A 19,603-nucleotide genomic window follows, 5' to 3' on the forward strand; every position below is an offset into this window, starting at 1 on the left:
ACACAATTCCACTAAGATGGAACAATTGGAAGCTCACATCTGATGTCCCCTGGACTCTGCTCTGTGTGCTTCTCGCCTTTGATTTTTATCTCTGTCCTTTCATTGCAATAAACCATAAACATGAACACCACAGTCTGTCTGAGTTCTGTGAGTCCTTCTAGCCAATCGCGGAACCTGAAGGTGGCCTTGGGGACCACCCAGCATGGAGGCCATGAATATCGTTTGATTATGAGAAATAGTGGTTTTCCTTTTACTTCCTTCAATGATGCTGCTCCTTCAGAAAATGAGGAACATGAGATGACCCCTCAGCTTGTTGAACCTGAAGCTTCCTGTCTGCACAACCCCAGGAAAAACATTTCTACCCCGCCTTGCCCACCACCCTCCCTCAAGGTCTCAGCATAGGGTAAGAGAGAAACAAAGACCACGGACATCCTTTCTTTACTGCTCCTTTATCTCCGTTTTCCCCAAACATGCCGGACAGACCATGCATTCAGTGCACGGTCCTTCAGGCAGTGGGTCTTCCCCAGGGCACCCCTCACATGGCGCTCTCATTGCCACCCCGCCCCCTGGATACCCCCTTCTCTTGTGCCATGAGTGACTTGTAGGGCTTCCCCAGGCTAGGGAGGGTGAGCTCAGCTTCCTGCAGCTCCAGCTCCCGCTGCGACAAATGTTCAATGACAGCTGCTCCGATGGAGTCCCCCAGCACGTTGGTCATTGTGCGAAGTCGGTCGCTGGGGAGGGGAGAGGAGAGAAAATTAACCATTAACTCCATTAACTGAGGCTTGAGGGGCACCAGAGGGGAGAGGATGCAGCTGAGGAGGTTTCCGGTGTCTGAGAAGTGGGGGTTCTCATTCCAGTCCAATCCCTGACCAATGGGTCCTGTCCTCTCTCTCCTCAGTTTCCCCTCCTAACAGATGTAGAATGGCTCAGCTCTGATATGCTCTCATTTGATGTCAGCAACACAAATTTTTTAAGGATGTGAACATCCAATATAGAGAATTAGGAGTTGTGAGCTGAACAGCATATAGGAGTTGTGAGCTGAACAGCATACAGAATGAGGAAGTCCAGATTCATTTTATCCAAACCTCCTGTTTTTAATTTTTAGAATATGTTTATTGATTTTAGAGAGAGGGGAAGAGAGAAACATTGATTGGCTGCTTTCCATACACCCCCCAACTGGGAGCCAAACCCACAACCTAGGTATGTGCCCTGACCAGGAATCAAACCCCCAACCTTTTGGAGTACAGAACAATGCTCCCACCAACTGAGCCACACCAGCCAGGGATAAACCTCCTGTTTTAAAGTTGAAGGCTTTTAAAAAATATATTTGCAAGCCAGCTCTGTCCCCCAGATCACCTTTTTGTGACTTCTCCATAAAAAAGGTAAAAAGGGGACCCTTCTGGTCGATGGGCAAAGCTTCCATCCTTTGTCTCCTCTCTGCCCTACTTCCCAAGATTAATTCTATGGAATTTGGGATCCATAGGCCATGATTTGGAGCATTCTCCAAGGGCCCCTTGCACTGTAAAATTCTAGAACTCTGGGTGCTGGCTGGAATGGGAGCCCACAGGTTGGGGGGCCCTGAAGGGAAAGCAGGGCCCAGAGGAGAGAGAGCGGCAAGGGCTGAAGGGCACTCACAGGAACCAGTCCACAGCTATGATCAATGTGATGTCTTCAGTGGGCAGGCCGACCGACGTGAGCACAATGACCATGGTCACCAGACCCGCCTGGGGAATGCCAGCAGCCCCAACACTGGCAGCTGTCGCTGTGATACTGCAGATGGAGAGAGGACACAGGGAGGCAGGAGCAGGGAAGGGAGAGATGAGACAGAGAGCAGGGAAAGGTACCAAGAAGGGAAGGATTGAGTTTCCCAGGGCATCGTAAATTAAAACCCCCCAAATAAAGCAAATCCATAGTGACTTCCATTAAATGCCAGTGCAGATAGGTCTTCTCATCCTTTGCCGGACTCTGGCTGGAAGTCCATCTACAATGGACTTTTGAACATTTAGACAACTCATATTGTAACCACAAGAGTAGGCATTTAACTAAGCTGCCTTGTGGGCTGGAAGAGGGCAGAAGAGTCACGATGGGCAGCACTGAGAACCAGGATACTGACTGCACATGTACTGGAAGTAGTTTGGTACAGCCAGGTCCAGCTGCCAGGAATAGAACTCTGGAAGAGGGACCAAGTTTAGAACCAGAGGAAGAAATTGTCAATGATGCTAAGCAAATAAAAAAATTATATATGGTTTTGAAAAACTGAAAGATAGAACCTATGGAAAATGAGATAGTGGTCCAACCTCAAGTACAGGTCTGGATCAAGACTAAGCTAGATTTTAGCTCCCACATCAACTCTGATGGCCTGGCATGGTGTGCCGAGAATAATTCTAAAGCCACTGAGCTTACCAGGAAAGGCGTTAGTGCCCTGAAGTTGACACCCCTCGTCCTGGTGGCCTCTGAATACCTTTCCCAAATCTTATAATTATGAATATGGGGCCACTCAGGACACTTAGCCCAGATGATGTCTCTATCAAAACAGTGATTGAGCAAACACTTGGGGTCCAGCAGACTCCATTCATTAGCTGTATGGCCTTTTACATAAACTCAGAGCATCTATTTCCTCATCTGTAGAATGGGAGACATATACCTACCTTGGAGGTTAGTGTGAGCAGTAAAAGAACACAGTGCTTCATGAATGAGGCTTCAAGAAAAGGGCCGTTATTACCATTATTTTAAGTAAGAGAGACTATGTACCTCCCCTAAACACCAGCCCTGGCATGTGTATGCTTTTGGGAGGCACAGGGCACACTCTCAGTGCAATGAGCTAATTCCAGCTGGATCCAAGAAGCCAACTCCAACTTTTTAGGGTTAAGTTCAGATCAGGTCTAAAGTAGGAATTCCCAAGCGGTCAAGAAACTGGCCCTTGGGCTTCTATCAGCACAGGAGTCCCACTGAGTGTCTTCCTTCTCCAAAATCAAACCCCCGAATAAGAGCAGAGCCTTGGAGAATTGTGTCAGGCACACCCCAGCCAGGCTTTGCTGGGCGTCCGTGCACAGTCTTTACTGCCAGAAGCCCATGCCATGTTGAAAATCCTCAATGGCGCCCTCCCAGGGCCCTGAGTCAGCTGTGTCATCTGATTTCCAAAAGACCAAGTGCAGAACCTGAGTGTGTCTCTCGCAGCCATATTCCAAACTTCTGAAACCAAGTCAGTACTTCTACAATAAATATTTGCTGACTGATTGAACAAGAAGCTATTCGCTAATGTTGACTACTTATGAGACCTGTTACAGGACCACAAATAGAGAACACCCACCCCATAAGCTCCAGGTACTCCCTGTGCACAGGAAGGCAGCTTGGGGTTGCTGAGTGTGGGGCAGAAAAAGGCAGGGTCTGTTGACTCAGCTCCTTCCCTTGGGCAAGAGAATCTCCAACCACTGTGCACATGCACTTCTGCTTCCTAACCAGGCTTCCTTGAAGGCGTGCTTCTTCCTCCCATCTACCCATCCCTCCTCCCACCTGAGCTCTATACTTCCCAGACTCCTGGCTCCACCTGTTCCCATTAGACGACCTTGGGCCTAAATTTCCATTTCTAAATTTCCATTTCTTTCTCTCCAAAAAAAAAAATTTCACCCACCTCAGTGGGTGTTGTGAGATTCAAGTAAATAGGTACAATACTTACCAGAACCTTTAATAAATTAACTCTTTCACCTCATAATTATTGAGCATCTACCATGTGCCCAACACCCACTAGAAATTCCCATAGATGAAAATCCCTGCCCAAACAGAGCTTCCAGTCTAGGGGAGAGATAGGCAATAAGCAAGGTAAATAAATAAAACATATACTAAGGCAGATGATGCTATGGAGAAATGGCTCAGCCTAGCAAAGTCCAGACACGCAACTGTAAATAGGGTACTCAGGGACTGCTTCCCTGAAAAGGTGGCACTGGAGCAGAAACCTGAAGGAAATGATAACATTTGCTGTGATTTTTGTAATGACTAAGTTAGAACCTCTCAGTGATAGGGCCTAGAATCCATGTTTCTAACAAGAACCTCAGATGACAAGGATGCACCAGCCATCCTTTGGAAAATACTGGACACAGGATCTCCCACAATAGTGAGAGATCTGACTGGAACACCCTGCCAGCTCCTGTCAGCCTCAGGGTGCAAACTCTTACATTGAGCCTCATGTGCCTTGGGTGACTGGCCTCTGCCCACATCTCTCCTCTACCATCCAAGGCTTTCCTTGACCTTGAGCTGACACTGCCTCCCCGCCAGCCAAGCTAATGATTTCTTAGGTCTCACCTGCTGGCGGGTCTCACCAAGACCATCTCACCTGATAGTTGTGATCTGGCCCAGGTTGAGCTCGTAGTTGTTGACTTGAGCAATGAAGATGGCAGCCAGGGCTTCATAGAGGGCGGTGCCGTCCATGTTGACTGTGGCCCCCACAGGCAGCACGAACCTGGTGATGCGGCGGTCCACACCCAGGCCCTCCTCCAGGCAGCGGAAGGTAATGGGCAGTGTCGCAGAGCTGGGGGAGAGAGCCCCAGGGGCTGAGAGCAGGGGATGGCGGTGCGGGACTTGTGCAGCAGTGGGCCAAAGGAGGGTCCCCCTTGAGAACACTGGAAGGCCAGGTGGGAGCCTGAGCCAGGGGTGAAGGGCAGGTGTCTGACATTTCAGAGGCTGATAACAACATGGTGGAGAGGGACTCCTCACAGCACAGGAAGCACACAGTAATGGTGTCCTCTAGGCAGAAGGTCCCGTGTCCCCTTGAGGCCAATAACTTAAGGCTAATCACTAATTCGCACCACTAGTTCACTCTATCTATCCATGCCCAGAAGGGAGAGCACTAGGAGTCTTCTGACTTCCCTTCTCTCAGGGCTGAGGGCCGAGGGTCAGAGGATCATGGTTCCTCCCTCCCCTGTCTGGTCAGGGAGTGACCGCAGCTACTCCCTTCTCTCCCCTCACCTCTCCCCAAAGGAGGAAGACTGACTCAACTGACCGGTGAGTTTCACCAAAAAGTGGGCATCTCATTTGGGATCAGCCTGTCCACAAAACAAAACACGGGCTCTGCCTGATCAGCTTTATGTCATGCAGGGAGAAACCTGAACCCACAGAGAGGGCCTCTGGGTGGGCAGCCCTGCGGTGACCAGGGGGGTTTCATTCTGGGGCACAATGGCATCAGTTCTACTTGGCCACAGATCAAAAGACACATTCTCCAATCAGTGCTGTTATGGGCAATTTAAAATATGATCTTTTTCTTACATGCAGTTGGTGTTTGTGATACTTCTCACATTGTTTTGAATTGCAATAGGGGGAAAGGGGAGCTCTTTATTTTAACCACCTGAAAACCCTCCCAAAAAGGAGAAGGAAGCCAAGAGAGCTTCCAGACACCATGTCAAAGAGGCAGCAGCCTCTGAGCTAGAAAACGATTGACAGTGAGAGGCATGTTGGAACCCTCATCTTCACCTCAAAAACGGCAGCCGGTTCTCCTCCATATAAAGTAGAGACACAGGAAAGGAGAAAAGGGGGTCAGGAGAGTCAGCCAGGACAAAGGTCAGTGTCCAGGTGAGCCACCTTCAGGAACCCCTGACATTATTGAACAACTCAGAAGAGGGTCTGTAGTGGGGGGAGGGCAGGTATCCCAGAAGAGCCCGTGAAAGACAAAGAATGAACCCAGGAAAGGTGCCAGCGGTGGAGACAAGGTCATACCTGGAGGACGTGCCCATGGCAGTGATAAGAGCCTGCAGCATGCCCCCGATGAAGGGGAAGGGGTTCCGGTGGGTGATGAGGAAGTAGATCAGCGGCAGGACACCACCGGCGTGGAGAAACAAGCCCACGATTACAGTCAGGGTGTACATGCCCAGCTGACCCCCCAGAACAGCCATGTCTTCCATCTCGAGGATCTTGCCAGCAATCAGGAACAGGATGCCCACAGGCGCGTACCTGGGCCAAATCAGACACCCGTCAGGGCCTCCTCGTGACTTCCCCTATAAGCCCGGAGCTGCCCCCCGCCCCAGGCTTTGCCCATTTAAGACCCTAGAGCCAGGCAGTGCCCACCATGTAGCACCCTATTTCGCCCCAAACCTTCCCCACACGCTAACAAACGGGGCTAGGACCCACAAACACATCCCACCTCTCTCCCTGCCCACCCACGGCCCCACCCCGGACAGCAGAAAGTTCCTGCGACCCCAGGGCATGAAACCTCGTAAGGGCTCTCCTTCATCCACAGCCCCATTCAAGTCCCCCCAAAATTACTGCCTTCAGGACACTTTCCCGAGACATTGCCCAGACCATCCCTAGCTCTGGTCATCTAACTCCCCTTATTCGCTGCCCCCAACCCTCTGTTGTACATTTGCCACTTTTATGCCCCTATTCTCTTTCCTGTGAGTGCATATTCTCATTCACCAGCCCTGAGCTGTTTCACCTGGTTTTCCCACAGACATCTCCAGCAACCTATCTTATCAAAGCATCTATTTATTCATTCACTCGACAAGTATCTACTGAGCACCTACTGTGTCGCCATTACATGGTCCCTCTCCTCATGGTGCTTCCATTCACATAGAAACGTGTAACTAAAAGCTTCAGGAGGTGGTAGCTGCAGAAGAGTCAGTGAGTGGGGCTGCGTAAGCGTGAGTGGTCAGGGAGGGCTTCTCTGAAGAGGTGACATTTAAGCTGAGGCCTGAATGCCGAGAAGGAGCCATGGGTATCTGAGGGGGAGGCATTGCGGGCACAGCACAAAGACCCTGAGATGAGCATGAACTGGAGGAGCAGAAAGAAGACCAGCGTGGCTGGAGAAGTGAGTGAAAAGAGGACAGAAGGAAGGAGAATAAGCAAGTTCTTCAAGGGCTCACCTGTTTTCTCCACAAACCAGCCCTCTGCTTAGTCTTGTGAGTTTCTGCCAGCGATGCCATCATTCACCCATCAGAGTTTCGATTGTTATTCCTCTCTCTTTAGAATCTGAAGTTTGTGTTTGGTCATTGTCATGGTGGATGTACTGGAGGACATTGGGGCCTCTGGGGAAGTTGATGCAATCGTTTGGGTCAGAAATGGTGAAACTCAAACTAAGTCTGTGGGAATGAGGATGTGGCGACTTCTCCCACCACAGGGTTCCCCACGCTGGGCTCAGGGTTAGCCCTGGTCAGTGGTTGTTGATTTATCACAAAGTCTACAGCTGCCTCTAGGATTACTCTCTACACCCCTTTCCCAGCTCTCTCACCTCCATCCTTCCAGCTTGTCCTCTGCAAAATTCCTCCTCAGCTCTGACTCTATTACACATGACTTCTCTCCTCCTGGCTTCAGCCCCTTAGCACATGTGGCTATTTGCTCTAACCATGCCAATGGCACCACTGTAAACCCGTGGATCCCAATTCAGTTGAGCCTTCAATATCCCTTGTCAATGTTCTTGATAGTCCTTGATAAGCTCCCCCTCCCGTTCCCCTCAGCTGCTTTCTCAAGCTCATACCTTGGCCTCTAGCACCCTACACAACTTTCAAATTATTTGGGATAATGTACAATGTCTTCCTCAGTTTGGAACCAGAGAGTCTTGTTAACATATTCCACCACCACTCCCAAGTTACCGTGTGTTCCCCATTCTCCAAGCAACTCAAGTTCCTGCAAACTTTGCATGGTCTCTCCCCTCTGCTTGAAGTGCCTCGCCCCTCCTCCTGTCTTGTTGGATTCCTTCTCACCTCTCAAGGCACAGCTAATAGGTGACCTTCTCCATTACTCCTTCCTCACCGTCCTCAGCATAGTTCACTGCATATCCCTCCATCAGCTCCCTTCTCCGTGTTCACACTTTCTAATGCCCATTTACTATAGAACCTTCCCCCTCATATTATATTGATCTAGTATGTGTCTGTCTCCCCCGAGGCTTTGTGAGGTCCTTGAGGGCAAGGAGTAATACATCTCTGTATTCTAGAGTTCAAGACAAAGTCAGTCTGGGAAAATTTCTGCTAAATAAGTGAAGAAGTTGGTGAAGGTGTGAAGGAATATTAAAAATGAATGAATGCCTACATCAATTAAAGAATAATTAGTGAGTGGATAAATGTATAAGAAAATGAGCAAATGAGACAAGAGGGTGTGGGTGAACAAATGAGCATATTAAGCAAATGGATGAATGAACACAAGAAATATCTTGAGTGAAAAAATGCAGAGATGAATAAGTGAGTCAAAGTGTGAGTCCAAGTGAACTCATGACCGAGTGAGCAAATAAATTAATCAATCAATGGCTTAACTCATGAGCGCATTTATGAGCGAATGAATGTATGAATGAATGAATTAACCAACGCATAGATGAGTGAATCAATGAATGAGAAAAATGAACCAATGCCTGAAAGAATGAGTGTAAATGAGTTAGTGGATTATTTGGTCAACTCATAGAATACTGAGCGAATGAATAGATAAATTCACTCTAAGGAAGTATATGAGTGAATAAATCATTGCAGAAAAGAGTGAATGGATGAGCCATCAAATGAGTATATGAGTGAGTGAATCAACCAAGGCACATATAAAGGACTTTGGCCAAGTGGTCCCAATGACCCTGTCAGCAGCTGCCCCGCTGCCTGACTTCCCAGCCCCGGCTCCTCCCTTCCCTGTGCCATCGCCACTCGCTCTATCACAGGCCAGCGCTCACCAGATAATGATGCCCACCAGCCTCATAATAGCCTCATTGAGGCTGTCGAAGAAGTCCCTCAGGACTCGGCCCTTGTGTTTCATGCCACCGATGACCAGCCCAAAGGCCACAGAGAAGACCACAAGACCCAGGGCATTGATGCCATTGGCTGAGCCAGACACAGGCACAGTCTCCTCGAAGGTCAGCACCTCCTGCAGGGTGCCCAAGGCCCGCGTGACATTTTCCAGGAGGCTGGTTCCATTCTCCACTGATGATGGAGGAGGCATGGAGGCGCTCTGCTCAGATCCGTTCTCTGTCCTCACCACGGTCCTGGTTACCAGCCTCGTGCTGTACTGCGTCTTGAACTGAAATACAGAGAGATTAGGGCCAAACTCAATTTGGTGGATGCATCCGTCACCTAGAGAAATGTCTTTCAAACACCAATTCGGAGTTTCCACACCCTGGAGAGTCTTATTCAGTAGATCTGAATGAGTGAATGAGTGATTTGACCAATGCACAGAAGACTGAGTGAATGAGTAGATGAATGAGTGAGTGAACAACCAAAGCATGGAAGAATGAGTATAGAGTCTGCATATTTCACAAGCTCCCCAGGCAATGCTCAGACAGATTTGGGGAGCTGTCTTCTCAACCATCTATAGTCAGAACCCTTGGTTCCTCCTCTAGTACCATCCCCAGAAAGTCCTTGGCCTATGTTCCTCTCTCTAACCCTCCCTTGAGCATCATGCCAATAGCCATTGCTCTGCTAGGCCCTTCTTTCCACCCCTCACTCCGGGACCGCTCACTCAGCAGCAAGCTCCCCCCACCCTCCAAGCCTCCTTGATCAAACTGTGTGTACTTCCCCCTGACCTGTTTGAAGCAGGCCTCCACAAGGTTGGGTGGAAACATATTTCTGCAAAAAAAAAAAAAAAAAAAAAACAATCAGATGAAGGGATGGGGTTAGATGATAGGATATCTAGGATGACAATAGTAATAATAATAGCAAAGGCAACAGTAATAATGGCAGCCAACATTTGAACACTTATTCTAGTCCAGGCTGAGTAAGCCAAGTGCCTTACCTATATGATCTGACTTAAACACTACCCTAAAAGTGAGTGCTACTGATGTCCCCATTTTGCACGTACACAAAAAGGGCAAAATATTTATGTAAGTTGCCCAACCACGCGGATGCTGGGGGATATAGATGGACCTCAAATCCAGGTCAGTCTGAGCCCTTTAGTAGGACCCTATGCCACTGCAGGGACTTCAATTCATACACATGCTCCTCAAAAAAATAAAATAAACCAGACTGTTCCTGCCCTCCACCAATGCCCCCAAGTCAGCAGCAAGGGTAGAACTATGGCTAGCCTTGATCTAGCTGGCAAAACCTTGCTGTTCCAACAGATCTTGGGAAAACCAAACACCGTCTGTCCTGAGCCCACCCCAAGATACAGCTTCCCTAGGCTAAGGATCAAACTATCCTGCCCTCGGGGTCAGCTGTTCTCAGAGGAACTGTCCAAGGCTCCAAGCCAGAAAGTGGGCACCAATAAAGCTGGGCTCAACTTGGGGGTTGCATTCCCAGGCTAGCTTGGCCTGTCCCCTTTGGCTCTCCTTGAGTATAGACTGTGCACACATAGGGCCAGAATTCCCATCAAAATTAGAAAGGACGTCACCTGACCAGGTCCATGAAGGCATCAGCTGTGGGGATGGTCTCAATCCGGCCCTCACGGTGCAGCCCCTCCTTGGAGCCCTTCCCAGGATGGATGATGGTGACCATGAGGATGCCGATGAAGACAGCAATGACCGTAGTCACCATGTAGTACACAGCTGCCCGCATCCCCATCCGCCCTGTCGCCTTGTTATCCAGGGACGCCATACCTGGAGGACAGGTGGTGCAGCCACAAGCATCTCCATCCACACCCCACCACCCACTCTCCCATCCATCCACTCCTCCCTCCCCACTCCACCAGCTCAACAACCACTCCACCAAGCATCCCTTCCTCCTACACCCACCCAGCATCCACACTATTACCCTTGACCCACATCATCATTCCTCAACTCCATTCTATCTCCCATATACATCTTCCACTCCATGCTATGTCCCAAGCACTACTTCATCAAGTTCCTCTCTACTGCAAGACAACATGTTCACCTGCATCCCATCCTCCACTTACCCCTATTTTGCACTATAACCTCACTTTCATTCCATTTTCATCCCAGCATTCACCCCATAATGACACCCGCCTGCAACCTAGCTCACTGTACACCATATGCAGTGGATGCTTTGGGTGCACTATCCAGACACCTTTTACCAGGTTGATATCCTTCAGCTGTGGAATGTGTTGGCCGCTAACAGTTCGTGCTGTCCCTTTTCCCCCGAGAACTGCGTTCAGCAGAACAGAAGCTGCCTGACCCAGAAAGCCCCCATGGGAAACCTACAGCCAGTGACGGGCTGGTACACAAATTCAAAAATCCAGCAGCCCCTTTGACTCTGATGGGATCAGAGTTGGGAGGAACAATTCAATGGTGTGGCTCATGCTTCAGAGCTCCCTGTGGGATCAGGCCAAGAGGCCAGTCTTCTTCAGAACCCACATCTCTGCTTAGCTTTTTTTCCCCACCCCAACCTGCTCCCCTCACTTCCTCGTGGGATTCTGTTGAGAGCTGCCCTCCAGAAATCGCTTATGCAAATATCCCCCATCTTAGTCCCTGCTTCCAGCAAAACCAACCGACGAAAGCATTCTTTCACTGCCCTCATGCCTATCCCAAAGTCTAGAGATTGGCAGTCAGTCACTCCAGGGCCAAACCTAGCCCACTGCTTGCTTTTGTAAGTAAAGTTTCAATAAAACCACACCCTTTGTTTACACATTAATCTGCATCGGCTCTGCTGCTACTAAACGGCAGAACAGAGTAGCCACGAAGGGGACCCTACGGCCTCTAAAGTGGAAATATTTACTATCGGGCCCTTTACAGAAAAAGTGTGCTGGCCCACCCCACCCCAAACCGCCTCCATTTCAAATGCCTCCACCCACACCACATCCCAGCTGCCTTCCCTGGCTGCCCCACCACCTCCTCCCTTTCACCTCTGCATGATGTTAAGTTCCGGGCAGGCTGGTATTTTATCTTCTGTGTAAAGTATAGGAAAGTTACTGAGATAAGTGGTGTAGGTCATATGGGGTCTGGAACCTGGGTCTGACAGGGAGCCGGGCTTTGGCCAAGGACTCTGGGCCAGGTATGCACTCTGTGTTTGAGGTCCTGAGTCAAGGTGGTGGTCCCATGTTCGGGACCACTTTGGCCCCAGGTTTGAGCTTGGGCTGTGGGTGGGTCTTGGAGGCCTCCGCCGGCCTGGGCTGTCTCACCTGTGACCAGGCTGGAGACGATGAGCGGCAGCACCAGCATCTGCAGCATCCTCATCAGAAGCTCTCCAGGGAAAGAAAAGTACTTGATCTGGCGGTAGGTGAGCTGGTACGGGCGCAGGGCGAAGGCCAGGCTGACCCCTAGGGCCAAGGGTCACTCAGCCACAAGCAGGGGCCATCCATCCCAAGAAGAGTGTGTGTGGATGCGGGTGAGAAAAAGAGAAATATTCTGTGTGCATGTGTGTACATTGTAGAAATGTATGGATTTATGTGTTACCATGTTGACACTGTAAATTTGTATGTAAAGGTCTGCATGCATGCATGCATGTGACAGCGGACACTCATTTGTGCATGTGTCCGTGCTTATATATGTGGGTCAATGCACATGAGATGCACATGGTTTTCCCATGTGTGTGTATATAAGTGTGACTATATGTATATAGTTTTCAAATGTGCAAGTATATGTGTTTTTAAGCTCATGAGTGTGCAGATATGTGTGCAGAGAAATGCATGTACTTGTGTGGATGCGTTTCTAAGTCCCGGTATGTGTGCAGCTGTGTGAGTTTACATGCATGCAACTGTAAGTTCCGTGCATGCATAAACATAATGCGTTCATGTTTGGGTTCCTATGCAGAAAGCGCATTTGTATAGTATGCACATGTGTGTAGGTACACACGTGTATCCATATGACATTGTGTGCACTGTGTCTTACTTGGGGGGGTGCTGGTAGGACAACACAGGTGAATGTGTGCCAGTGAGAATGAGTCGATGGAATGAAAAGACGTGCGTGCAAAACTTCCCTGACGTTTCCGCCCTCCCAGCCCACTCACCTATGATGACCGCGCTGACAGTCAACAGGATGAAGGCATTCCTGCGCAGGAAGCGCAGCACGTGCTCGCGGGTCATGGTCTGCAGTCGCAGGCGTGTGCGCAGCGCTCTCTGCTGCAGGCTCTCCTGCAGCCGCTGCAGCCATCCCACCCTGCCCAGCCGCTGGCCACTCTCCCGCAGAAACAGGCTGTTGCCGTGGCTGCTCATCGTCTATCTGCTGGGGACAGAGGGCCAAAGGACCCGGACCTGGTGAGGGACAGGACAGAGGGGGAAGGGTGGTAGGGCAAAGGACGCCGGTGAGAAACTGGAAGCGTATCCTGACAGCAGGGGAGGGGCAATGCCTTGCGGCTGAGATGGCTGGGAAGTCCCAGGGCTGGGACATCTAAGAACACAGCCTGACCTTCAAAGGTCACGTCCTGGAAAGGGTCAAGATCTCAGAATCGCTTCCCGGCTTGGCTGGGAGAGGCAGGGAAGGAGACCACAACATAATAATCTCTTTTGCCATCTCTGACCCCATCCCTTTCTTTATTCCATAAGATCATCACAAGCAACTGGGGACTGCCCCAGGTCACAAACCAACCTAACAAGGCTTTGCTGAGCGCCAACTGTATGCAGAACCCTGGACATGGTACCTTGGCGTCAGACCCCCACCCCAAATTAACAAGGTTTTGTGTTTGGCCTGGAGGTGCTGATGAGCGGGCTTTCAAGAACAGAATCAATGACAGCAAGTGCCTGGCAAACAGTGGGAGCCCAATAAATACAGCTGCTTGCCTAATAAAGAGGAGGGAGTCCCTTGGAAAGAAAATGGTGACAATCCTTGACCCCAGTGGCTCTTTAGGATCCACCTTTGAAGGGAAATGGATGCTCCCTTCGGACTCTGTCTGGGTCCGGCGCTGTTTCCCCAGCTTCAGGCTTTTGTGTCTCCTCTTTAAACGTGCCCATATCCATGTAATCTTATTTGCATTCTAAATAAATGTATCTAAAATGGAAACTTGAGATACATTATGTCTTTAAGTCATTACTTGAAATGCTAATTATGGTTTTTTTTTTATCCTTTGATTGTAATATACATATTTAAAAACACTGACTAAAATTTTTCTTTCCTCCACATTCCCCCCACTATTTTATATGATTGTTGGTAACTTATTTTTTTTAATTTATTTTTTCATTGTTCAAGTACAGTTGTCTCCATTTTCCCACCACCACTTTCCCCAGCCCCACCCTAATTATGATTTAATACACGTTAAATAAAATACATGTAAAAATAAACGCCTGCTTATTCTTTTCCCAAGTACACAGCTCACATGTGCAGCTTGGCAATTGTGACTGTTATTGGGCCTGAGGAATTTTACCTCTGTGGACTCCTTCCTCCATTAAAAAAAATTAAAATTATATTTTACAACTGCTTTGATGCAAAGATGAACATATTATCTTCGAACTAGACAGAGGTAATGGTTGTACAACACTGAGAATGTACCAAATGCCACTCTGAAATCGTTCGTTTTCTGTTATGTGAATTTCACCTCATTATATATTAAAACATTTTCTTTGATTTGAACGTTTAATTCTTTCTCCTGATTTTAAAAGAAGTGAAAACATTTCTGTAGGCCCTGGGCACTGGGCCTCCAATTCTAGGAGGACAGGCAGCCTTGCCCATACCGACCTCCCAGCAAAAATGTGGCGGTTCCCCTATTCCACGGGCACTGGGAATCCTGTTAGTCCTCTAGATCCACCCCCAGGTAAAAGGCTGGCCACTAGAGATGACGTTGCCCAGGCTCTCTTTCCACTGGCTCCCCTCTGGGTCAGGCCAGAGGAAGGCAACAGGGAGCGGAGGTGGGGAGAGGATGGGACACTGACTCTCCCAGCTTCCCTGCCACGCTCTGCTTGGCGGGGCGCTGTGTCCCTCTGCCCAAGGCCACAGCTCCCACCAGACTGTCCTCCATGCCTGTTGGCCATCTGGATGTCCTCCTTGGAAAAAATGTCTATTCAGGTCCTCTGCCCATTTTTAATCAGATTAGGGGAGGGGCGGTGTTTGTTATTGAGTTGTATGAGTTCTTTATATATTTTGAATATGAACCCCTTTCCAACATACAGTTTGCAAAAATTTTCTCCCATTCTGTAGTTCGCCTTTTTGTTCTGTTAACAGTTCTTTCTTTTGCTGTGCAGAAGATTTTAAGTCCAATGCAGGCCCACTTGTTGACCTTTGTTTTTGTTACCAGTGCTTTTGGTGTCATATCGTTGACACCAAAAATCGTTGCCCGTTAAGTAGGAGAGTCTTTCCTATATTTTCCACTAGGAGTTTTATGGTATTGGGTCTTATGTTTAAGTCTTTGACCATCTTGAGTTAATTTAGGTGAGTGGTGGGAGATAGGGGTCCAGCTGCATCGTTCTGCATGTGGCTACTTGGTTTTCCCAACACCACTTGTTGAAGAGGCTGTCCTTTCCCCACTGAGTGTTCTCGGATCTCCTGTAGCTCTAGGTTCTGACTCTCACAATAATGGCAATCCTATTATTTCAGTATATCAAAACAACATGCTGTACGCCTTAAATTGTCTCAATGTTTCCTGTCAAATATATTTCAGTTTTAAAAGAGCGGTGATTCTCTGTTACAGCCACCACTGTCCTTGGGTCCCTGTCCTGCACCCTCCCTGAGAATCCCCACTCGCGCTACCCTGGCCATGCTGGTTTCCCTTAACCCTCCTCGCCCCATTGTAAACAGTCCTTACCGTAAACTCTTTTCAATCCCCCCTTCTGCGTGTGCTGATTCCTGACTGATACACCAGATGCACTTCACTGTTACAAAAACTCTCCAAGTCAAAGGAAGGCAGTAGATATTGCATCCTGTGTGGAACTCTGTGCATATTTGGTTTGCCTGGGATTGCCGCACTGGTAAGAAGAACTTGGCCTCGCCTGGCTAGTCTCTGAGGGAGCGCAGCTTCAGCTTCCTCGCCTCGCCCCACCCCCACTGCCCGAATTCATCCAGGTCAGAGCTGGGAGTCTGCTGGAAGTCTCAGTTCCACCAGCAAGTAAGTCCCTGGACTGTGTTTTTTTCCTGCCACTGGCTGAGCAGCTACTTTTCTGAGGTCACTGTCTTTCCTGCCCTCCTTTGCTCTCCCCATATCTGAGGGATGAGTCACCTGCCTCAACTTCCCAGGTCTAAGCTCTAGGTCCCCAGTGCCAAACCCCAGTCAGGGTCCTGCCCCAAATGGGTCCATCGATGCTGCTTCTCACCTTGCTGTAAAAAATCCCAGACATGGGACCACGCACAACACAGGAAACTTGTAATTTCTCCCTCTTCTCTAAGATGTACATTTCCAGTCACTGAGTGGTAGCTCAAAATTGCACATGGATCCCACGAAACTGTTCAGCTGAGATATAAACTAGTCACAACAACTCCAGAGCTAGTTTTGTCTCTTTCTTTTGTCTTCCTTACAAAAAGTAGTGTGGTATAAAGCAGGGATGGACAAGCAATAGTCTGAGGGCCAAATCCAGCCCACTGTTTGTTGTTGTAAATAAAGTTTTATTGGAACACAGCCACACTCATTCCTGATGTACTGTCCATGTGCTATAATGACTGAGTCAAGTTGTTGGCACAGACATTATATGGGTTGCAATACAGTTTCTCTGGCCCTTTAATGAAAAAATTCACTGACCCCTGACCTGGTAGGAGGGAACACCTGAGCTCTTATTTCAAATCCCGCTCCCCTTTGCAAGAACCGGTCAACTTCTATGCGGATTAGATGGCCCAGTTCACATGATGCTTAGAATAGCACCTGGTGAGCATGAAATAGATGCCAACTGCGGTGCATAAAAGCAGAAAACCCAGCAGACTCGTCAGTGAGGACAGAGAACACCCTGAAGCTGGAGGGTGTCTTCCTACCGATTTTCCTCAGTCCTGTCTGCGTCACGTGTGAAGCAATACTTGACTTGAAATGGTTCTCCAGGATCCTGGCTTCCTCTTGGGCCTTACTCAACCTCTCCTGGACCGCTGGGGGCTTCTCCCCTCACCCTGAGTTCTGTCTTTTTTAGTCTCTCCTGCTCCTAGGCATTCTGTTTATCCTGTTTCTTGGGCTTGCTGCTTGGGAAATGGCCCTTCTAGTGCCCCCAAGTCTCTGCGGAGAGTCAAGGATTGGTCTCCCACCTGGTTCCCCCAACCTCCAGTCTCAGATGAGAGGTACTCCTGGCAGTCCTTCTGAGCCCAGGGGAAAATAGGTCTTATGCCCTAAATCTGAAATCAAACATGGGGGACAAAGCAAGGTTGCTTTCCATGCATTTTATCTCAGCAGCCCGCTAGCCTGGCTGGAGGAGTGAGGGGAAAGAGAGGGAGGAAATCACACACGTCACACATCACACACACTCCTCTTTGTGCAGTCGGCACATACGCAACCACACAGAGGCACACAATCACGCACAGAGCATTTTTCAGACATGGAGCCCCACACACACCTTCAGAAATGCAACTGCACTCATGCAGCATCAGACATGCAATTCCTACACACACAAACACATGCCACATTCAGGCGCACCATCCAACACACAACCCCACATTCCTCTTCAAACATACAACCCCACACACACCTCTGTGGCCCCACATAACTGCCCTTTGTAAATGAAACTCCAGACATGCAGTGACAAAAGATTCCTACACACATACACACGCACGCACACACACACACAACTTGGGAAACCAGACCAAAAACTTCAGATATTCAAATTCATCCCCACATCTGAATATTCAGGCATACACTCTTTTCTTTAAAAAAAAAAAAAAAAAATCCTCACCAGAGCATATGTTTTCTTAATTTGAGAGAGAGAGGAAAACACTAGTGTGAGAGAGAAACTGATCGGGTGCCTCCCGCAAGAGCCTGGTCAAGTGGTCAAACCGAAACCTAGGAATGTACCCTGACCGGGGATAGAACCCACAACTCTCTGGTGCACCGGAGGACGCTCCAACCAGCTTAGGCACCGGGCCAGGGCGGCACACACCTCTTTCTTTGGGAAGGCAACTCCACTCATAAATTGTCCCAAACATGCACACATCACCACCACCACCTCCGACACATCTTTGGACCCAGCCCCCCTGCCGCGGTGAGCAAAGTCTCAGTCACAATCAAGTCTGCCTGAGTTGGAGGCGTACACCCTCCGACACACAAGGAACTGACCCTGGAAAGGGTCGCGGCATCAGGCGCAGAGCTGGAACTTGCCCAGGGGTGGAGAAGGCCACAGACAGAGGAAAGGAGTGGGGACGAGGGAGATGGGCAGAGAGCCTAGGATAGGTAACTAACGCTAGGAAACGCAATAAGGCTACAGGGAGGTGAGCGGCGACAACGACTCTAAGGGGCACCGAGGCGCTGGCTGAATCGAAGAGCGGCCAGAGATGGCGCCCCACCTGCCTGACCCCAGGGTGGGCTAAACCCGCCCGAGATCCCGCCTGGGATCCCGCGTGCCCTGAACCTCAAGGCCCCTGCGCATGCGGGGCCGCGTTGTCCCCACTCACCAGTGTCCGGAGCGGCGGGGACGGCTGCCTGCGCCTCGGCCTGTACGATGCGTCCGAATGCAGGAGCCGGAGCCCCGCAAAGCGCCCGGGTCGGGCAGCGGGGACCCACCAGGGACAGCACAGTGCTGGCGCTGGGACCAGACGGCGGAGGCACCGGCGCGGAGCCGGGACGCGCTGTGCGGCTGGGGGATCGGGGCAGGCCGTGCGCTCACGTGGGTGCGGGGGCGCCGGGAGGCCGGGGGTGGGGGCGGGATCCCCTCCGGGATGCCCCCCGCCTCCCCCGCGCCCAGACTCCGCAGCAGCGCAGGAGAAGGGGCACCGCTGGTTTGCGGTAGGAGGGGGCCCCTGGGGTGGGCCGGGTGGGTGGCCTCTCCCGCGTCCAGCCCCCGCCCCCAGCGCAGAGCCGCGCCTCCGAGCCCCCGCCTCCTGCCGCCTCCCGAGCCCTCCTGAGGCCCGAACATCCCTGGAGAGAGCGCAGCACCAGCCCCCGGCGCCACTGGACCCGGCCGCGCCTGCATCCTGGGCGGAGGCCTGCGGAAGGCGCTGGTGCCAGCGTCCCAGTGACCACAGCTACCGCGTGAGCTCCTCGGCCCAGCTTCTCCCTGTGGGCGCGCTTTCTGGCCTTGGCCGCTGTGTGCCCTTGGGCCAGCCTCTCTGAGCCTGGCCTCCTTATCGCAATAAACAACGGATATGACTCTGCTGACCCAAAAGAAGAGTAAAGCGCACCAGTGTGGAAATGGGGCGTGCAGCCGCTGTGCAAAAGGGAGACGAATAATTCCTGTTACTATGGTAATTAATACTATTCTCGGGCAATGTTGACCCTGCTTTTCTTCTCAAATGGTACTGACTTGCCGCTTCCAACGTCTCCCACCTCTATGAAGGCTAATTGCCAGTTTTAAAAGGCGAGCACAGAGCCATGCACCTGATTTTTAAAAATCAATATATATTTGCAATTAATGTTAATGTTATCGACCAGTTGTTGATGGCATCTTCCTAGTCTACGCAGGCTCTTACACTCGTATTCGAACTGCACAGCCCCGTGGAGCAGGTGGCACCGCCCCCCTCGGAGAGAGGTTCAGCATCTTGCCCAAGAGAGAGCCAGGGAGCAGCCACCCCAGTTCCTACTCTTTGTACATTCAGCCGGGACTCTCCTCCTTGACAAAACCTCGTATCTATCAATAGGTGGTTCTCAAACTTCGTGCCATGGAATCGCCAGGGGAGCTTTTAAAAATCCCGACTGCCCCGGCGGCTCCCCAGACCAGTCTCGTCAGCGCGCCCGGGCACAGCGCTCCAGCACCGCATGCCTCGGGGCTCCCCAGG

The 19,603-nt window shown here is 50.3% G+C and overlaps 1 protein-coding gene across 1 annotated transcript; it reads right to left on the reverse strand.

The window, feature by feature from the left end:
• Positions 1 to 452: 452 nt before the first annotated feature.
• Positions 453 to 18,464, reverse strand: SLC1A6 (solute carrier family 1 member 6). Its single transcript, XM_054578661.1, has 10 exons — positions 18,284 to 18,464; positions 12,789 to 13,032; positions 11,962 to 12,099; positions 10,279 to 10,483; positions 9,476 to 9,518; positions 8,630 to 8,973; positions 5,707 to 5,940; positions 4,331 to 4,525; positions 1,636 to 1,770; positions 453 to 731 (listed from the first exon to the last, which is right to left on the reverse strand). Exons 2-10 carry the CDS (start codon positions 12,991 to 12,993, stop codon positions 536 to 538), a joined length of 1,695 nt encoding a protein of 564 aa, XP_054434636.1. The 5' UTR covers positions 12,994 to 13,032; positions 18,284 to 18,464; the 3' UTR covers positions 453 to 535.
• Positions 18,465 to 19,603: the final 1,139 nt, after the last annotated feature.

This window comes from Pteronotus mesoamericanus, unplaced genomic scaffold, assembly GCF_021234165.1.
Source record: "Pteronotus mesoamericanus isolate MK-2021 breed Mesoamerican mustached bat unplaced genomic scaffold, CSHL_Meso_final contig_502, whole genome shotgun sequence".
In the NCBI taxonomy this organism is placed as follows: domain Eukaryota; kingdom Metazoa; phylum Chordata; class Mammalia; order Chiroptera; family Mormoopidae; genus Pteronotus; species Pteronotus mesoamericanus.

Coding starts and splice junctions, on each gene's coding strand:
- SLC1A6 (XM_054578661.1), bottom strand. CDS start 12,993: ATGAGCAGCCACGGCAACAGCCTGTTTCTGCGGGAGAGTGGCCAGCGG. Junction 9,519..10,278: donor GCCTTCATGGACCTGGTCAG/GTGACGTCCTTT, acceptor TTTTTTTTGCAG/AAATATGTTTCCACCCAACC. Junction 4,526..5,706: donor GCCATGGGCACGTCCTCCAG/GTATGACCTTGT, acceptor TCTCTCCCCCAG/CTCTGCGACACTGCCCATTA.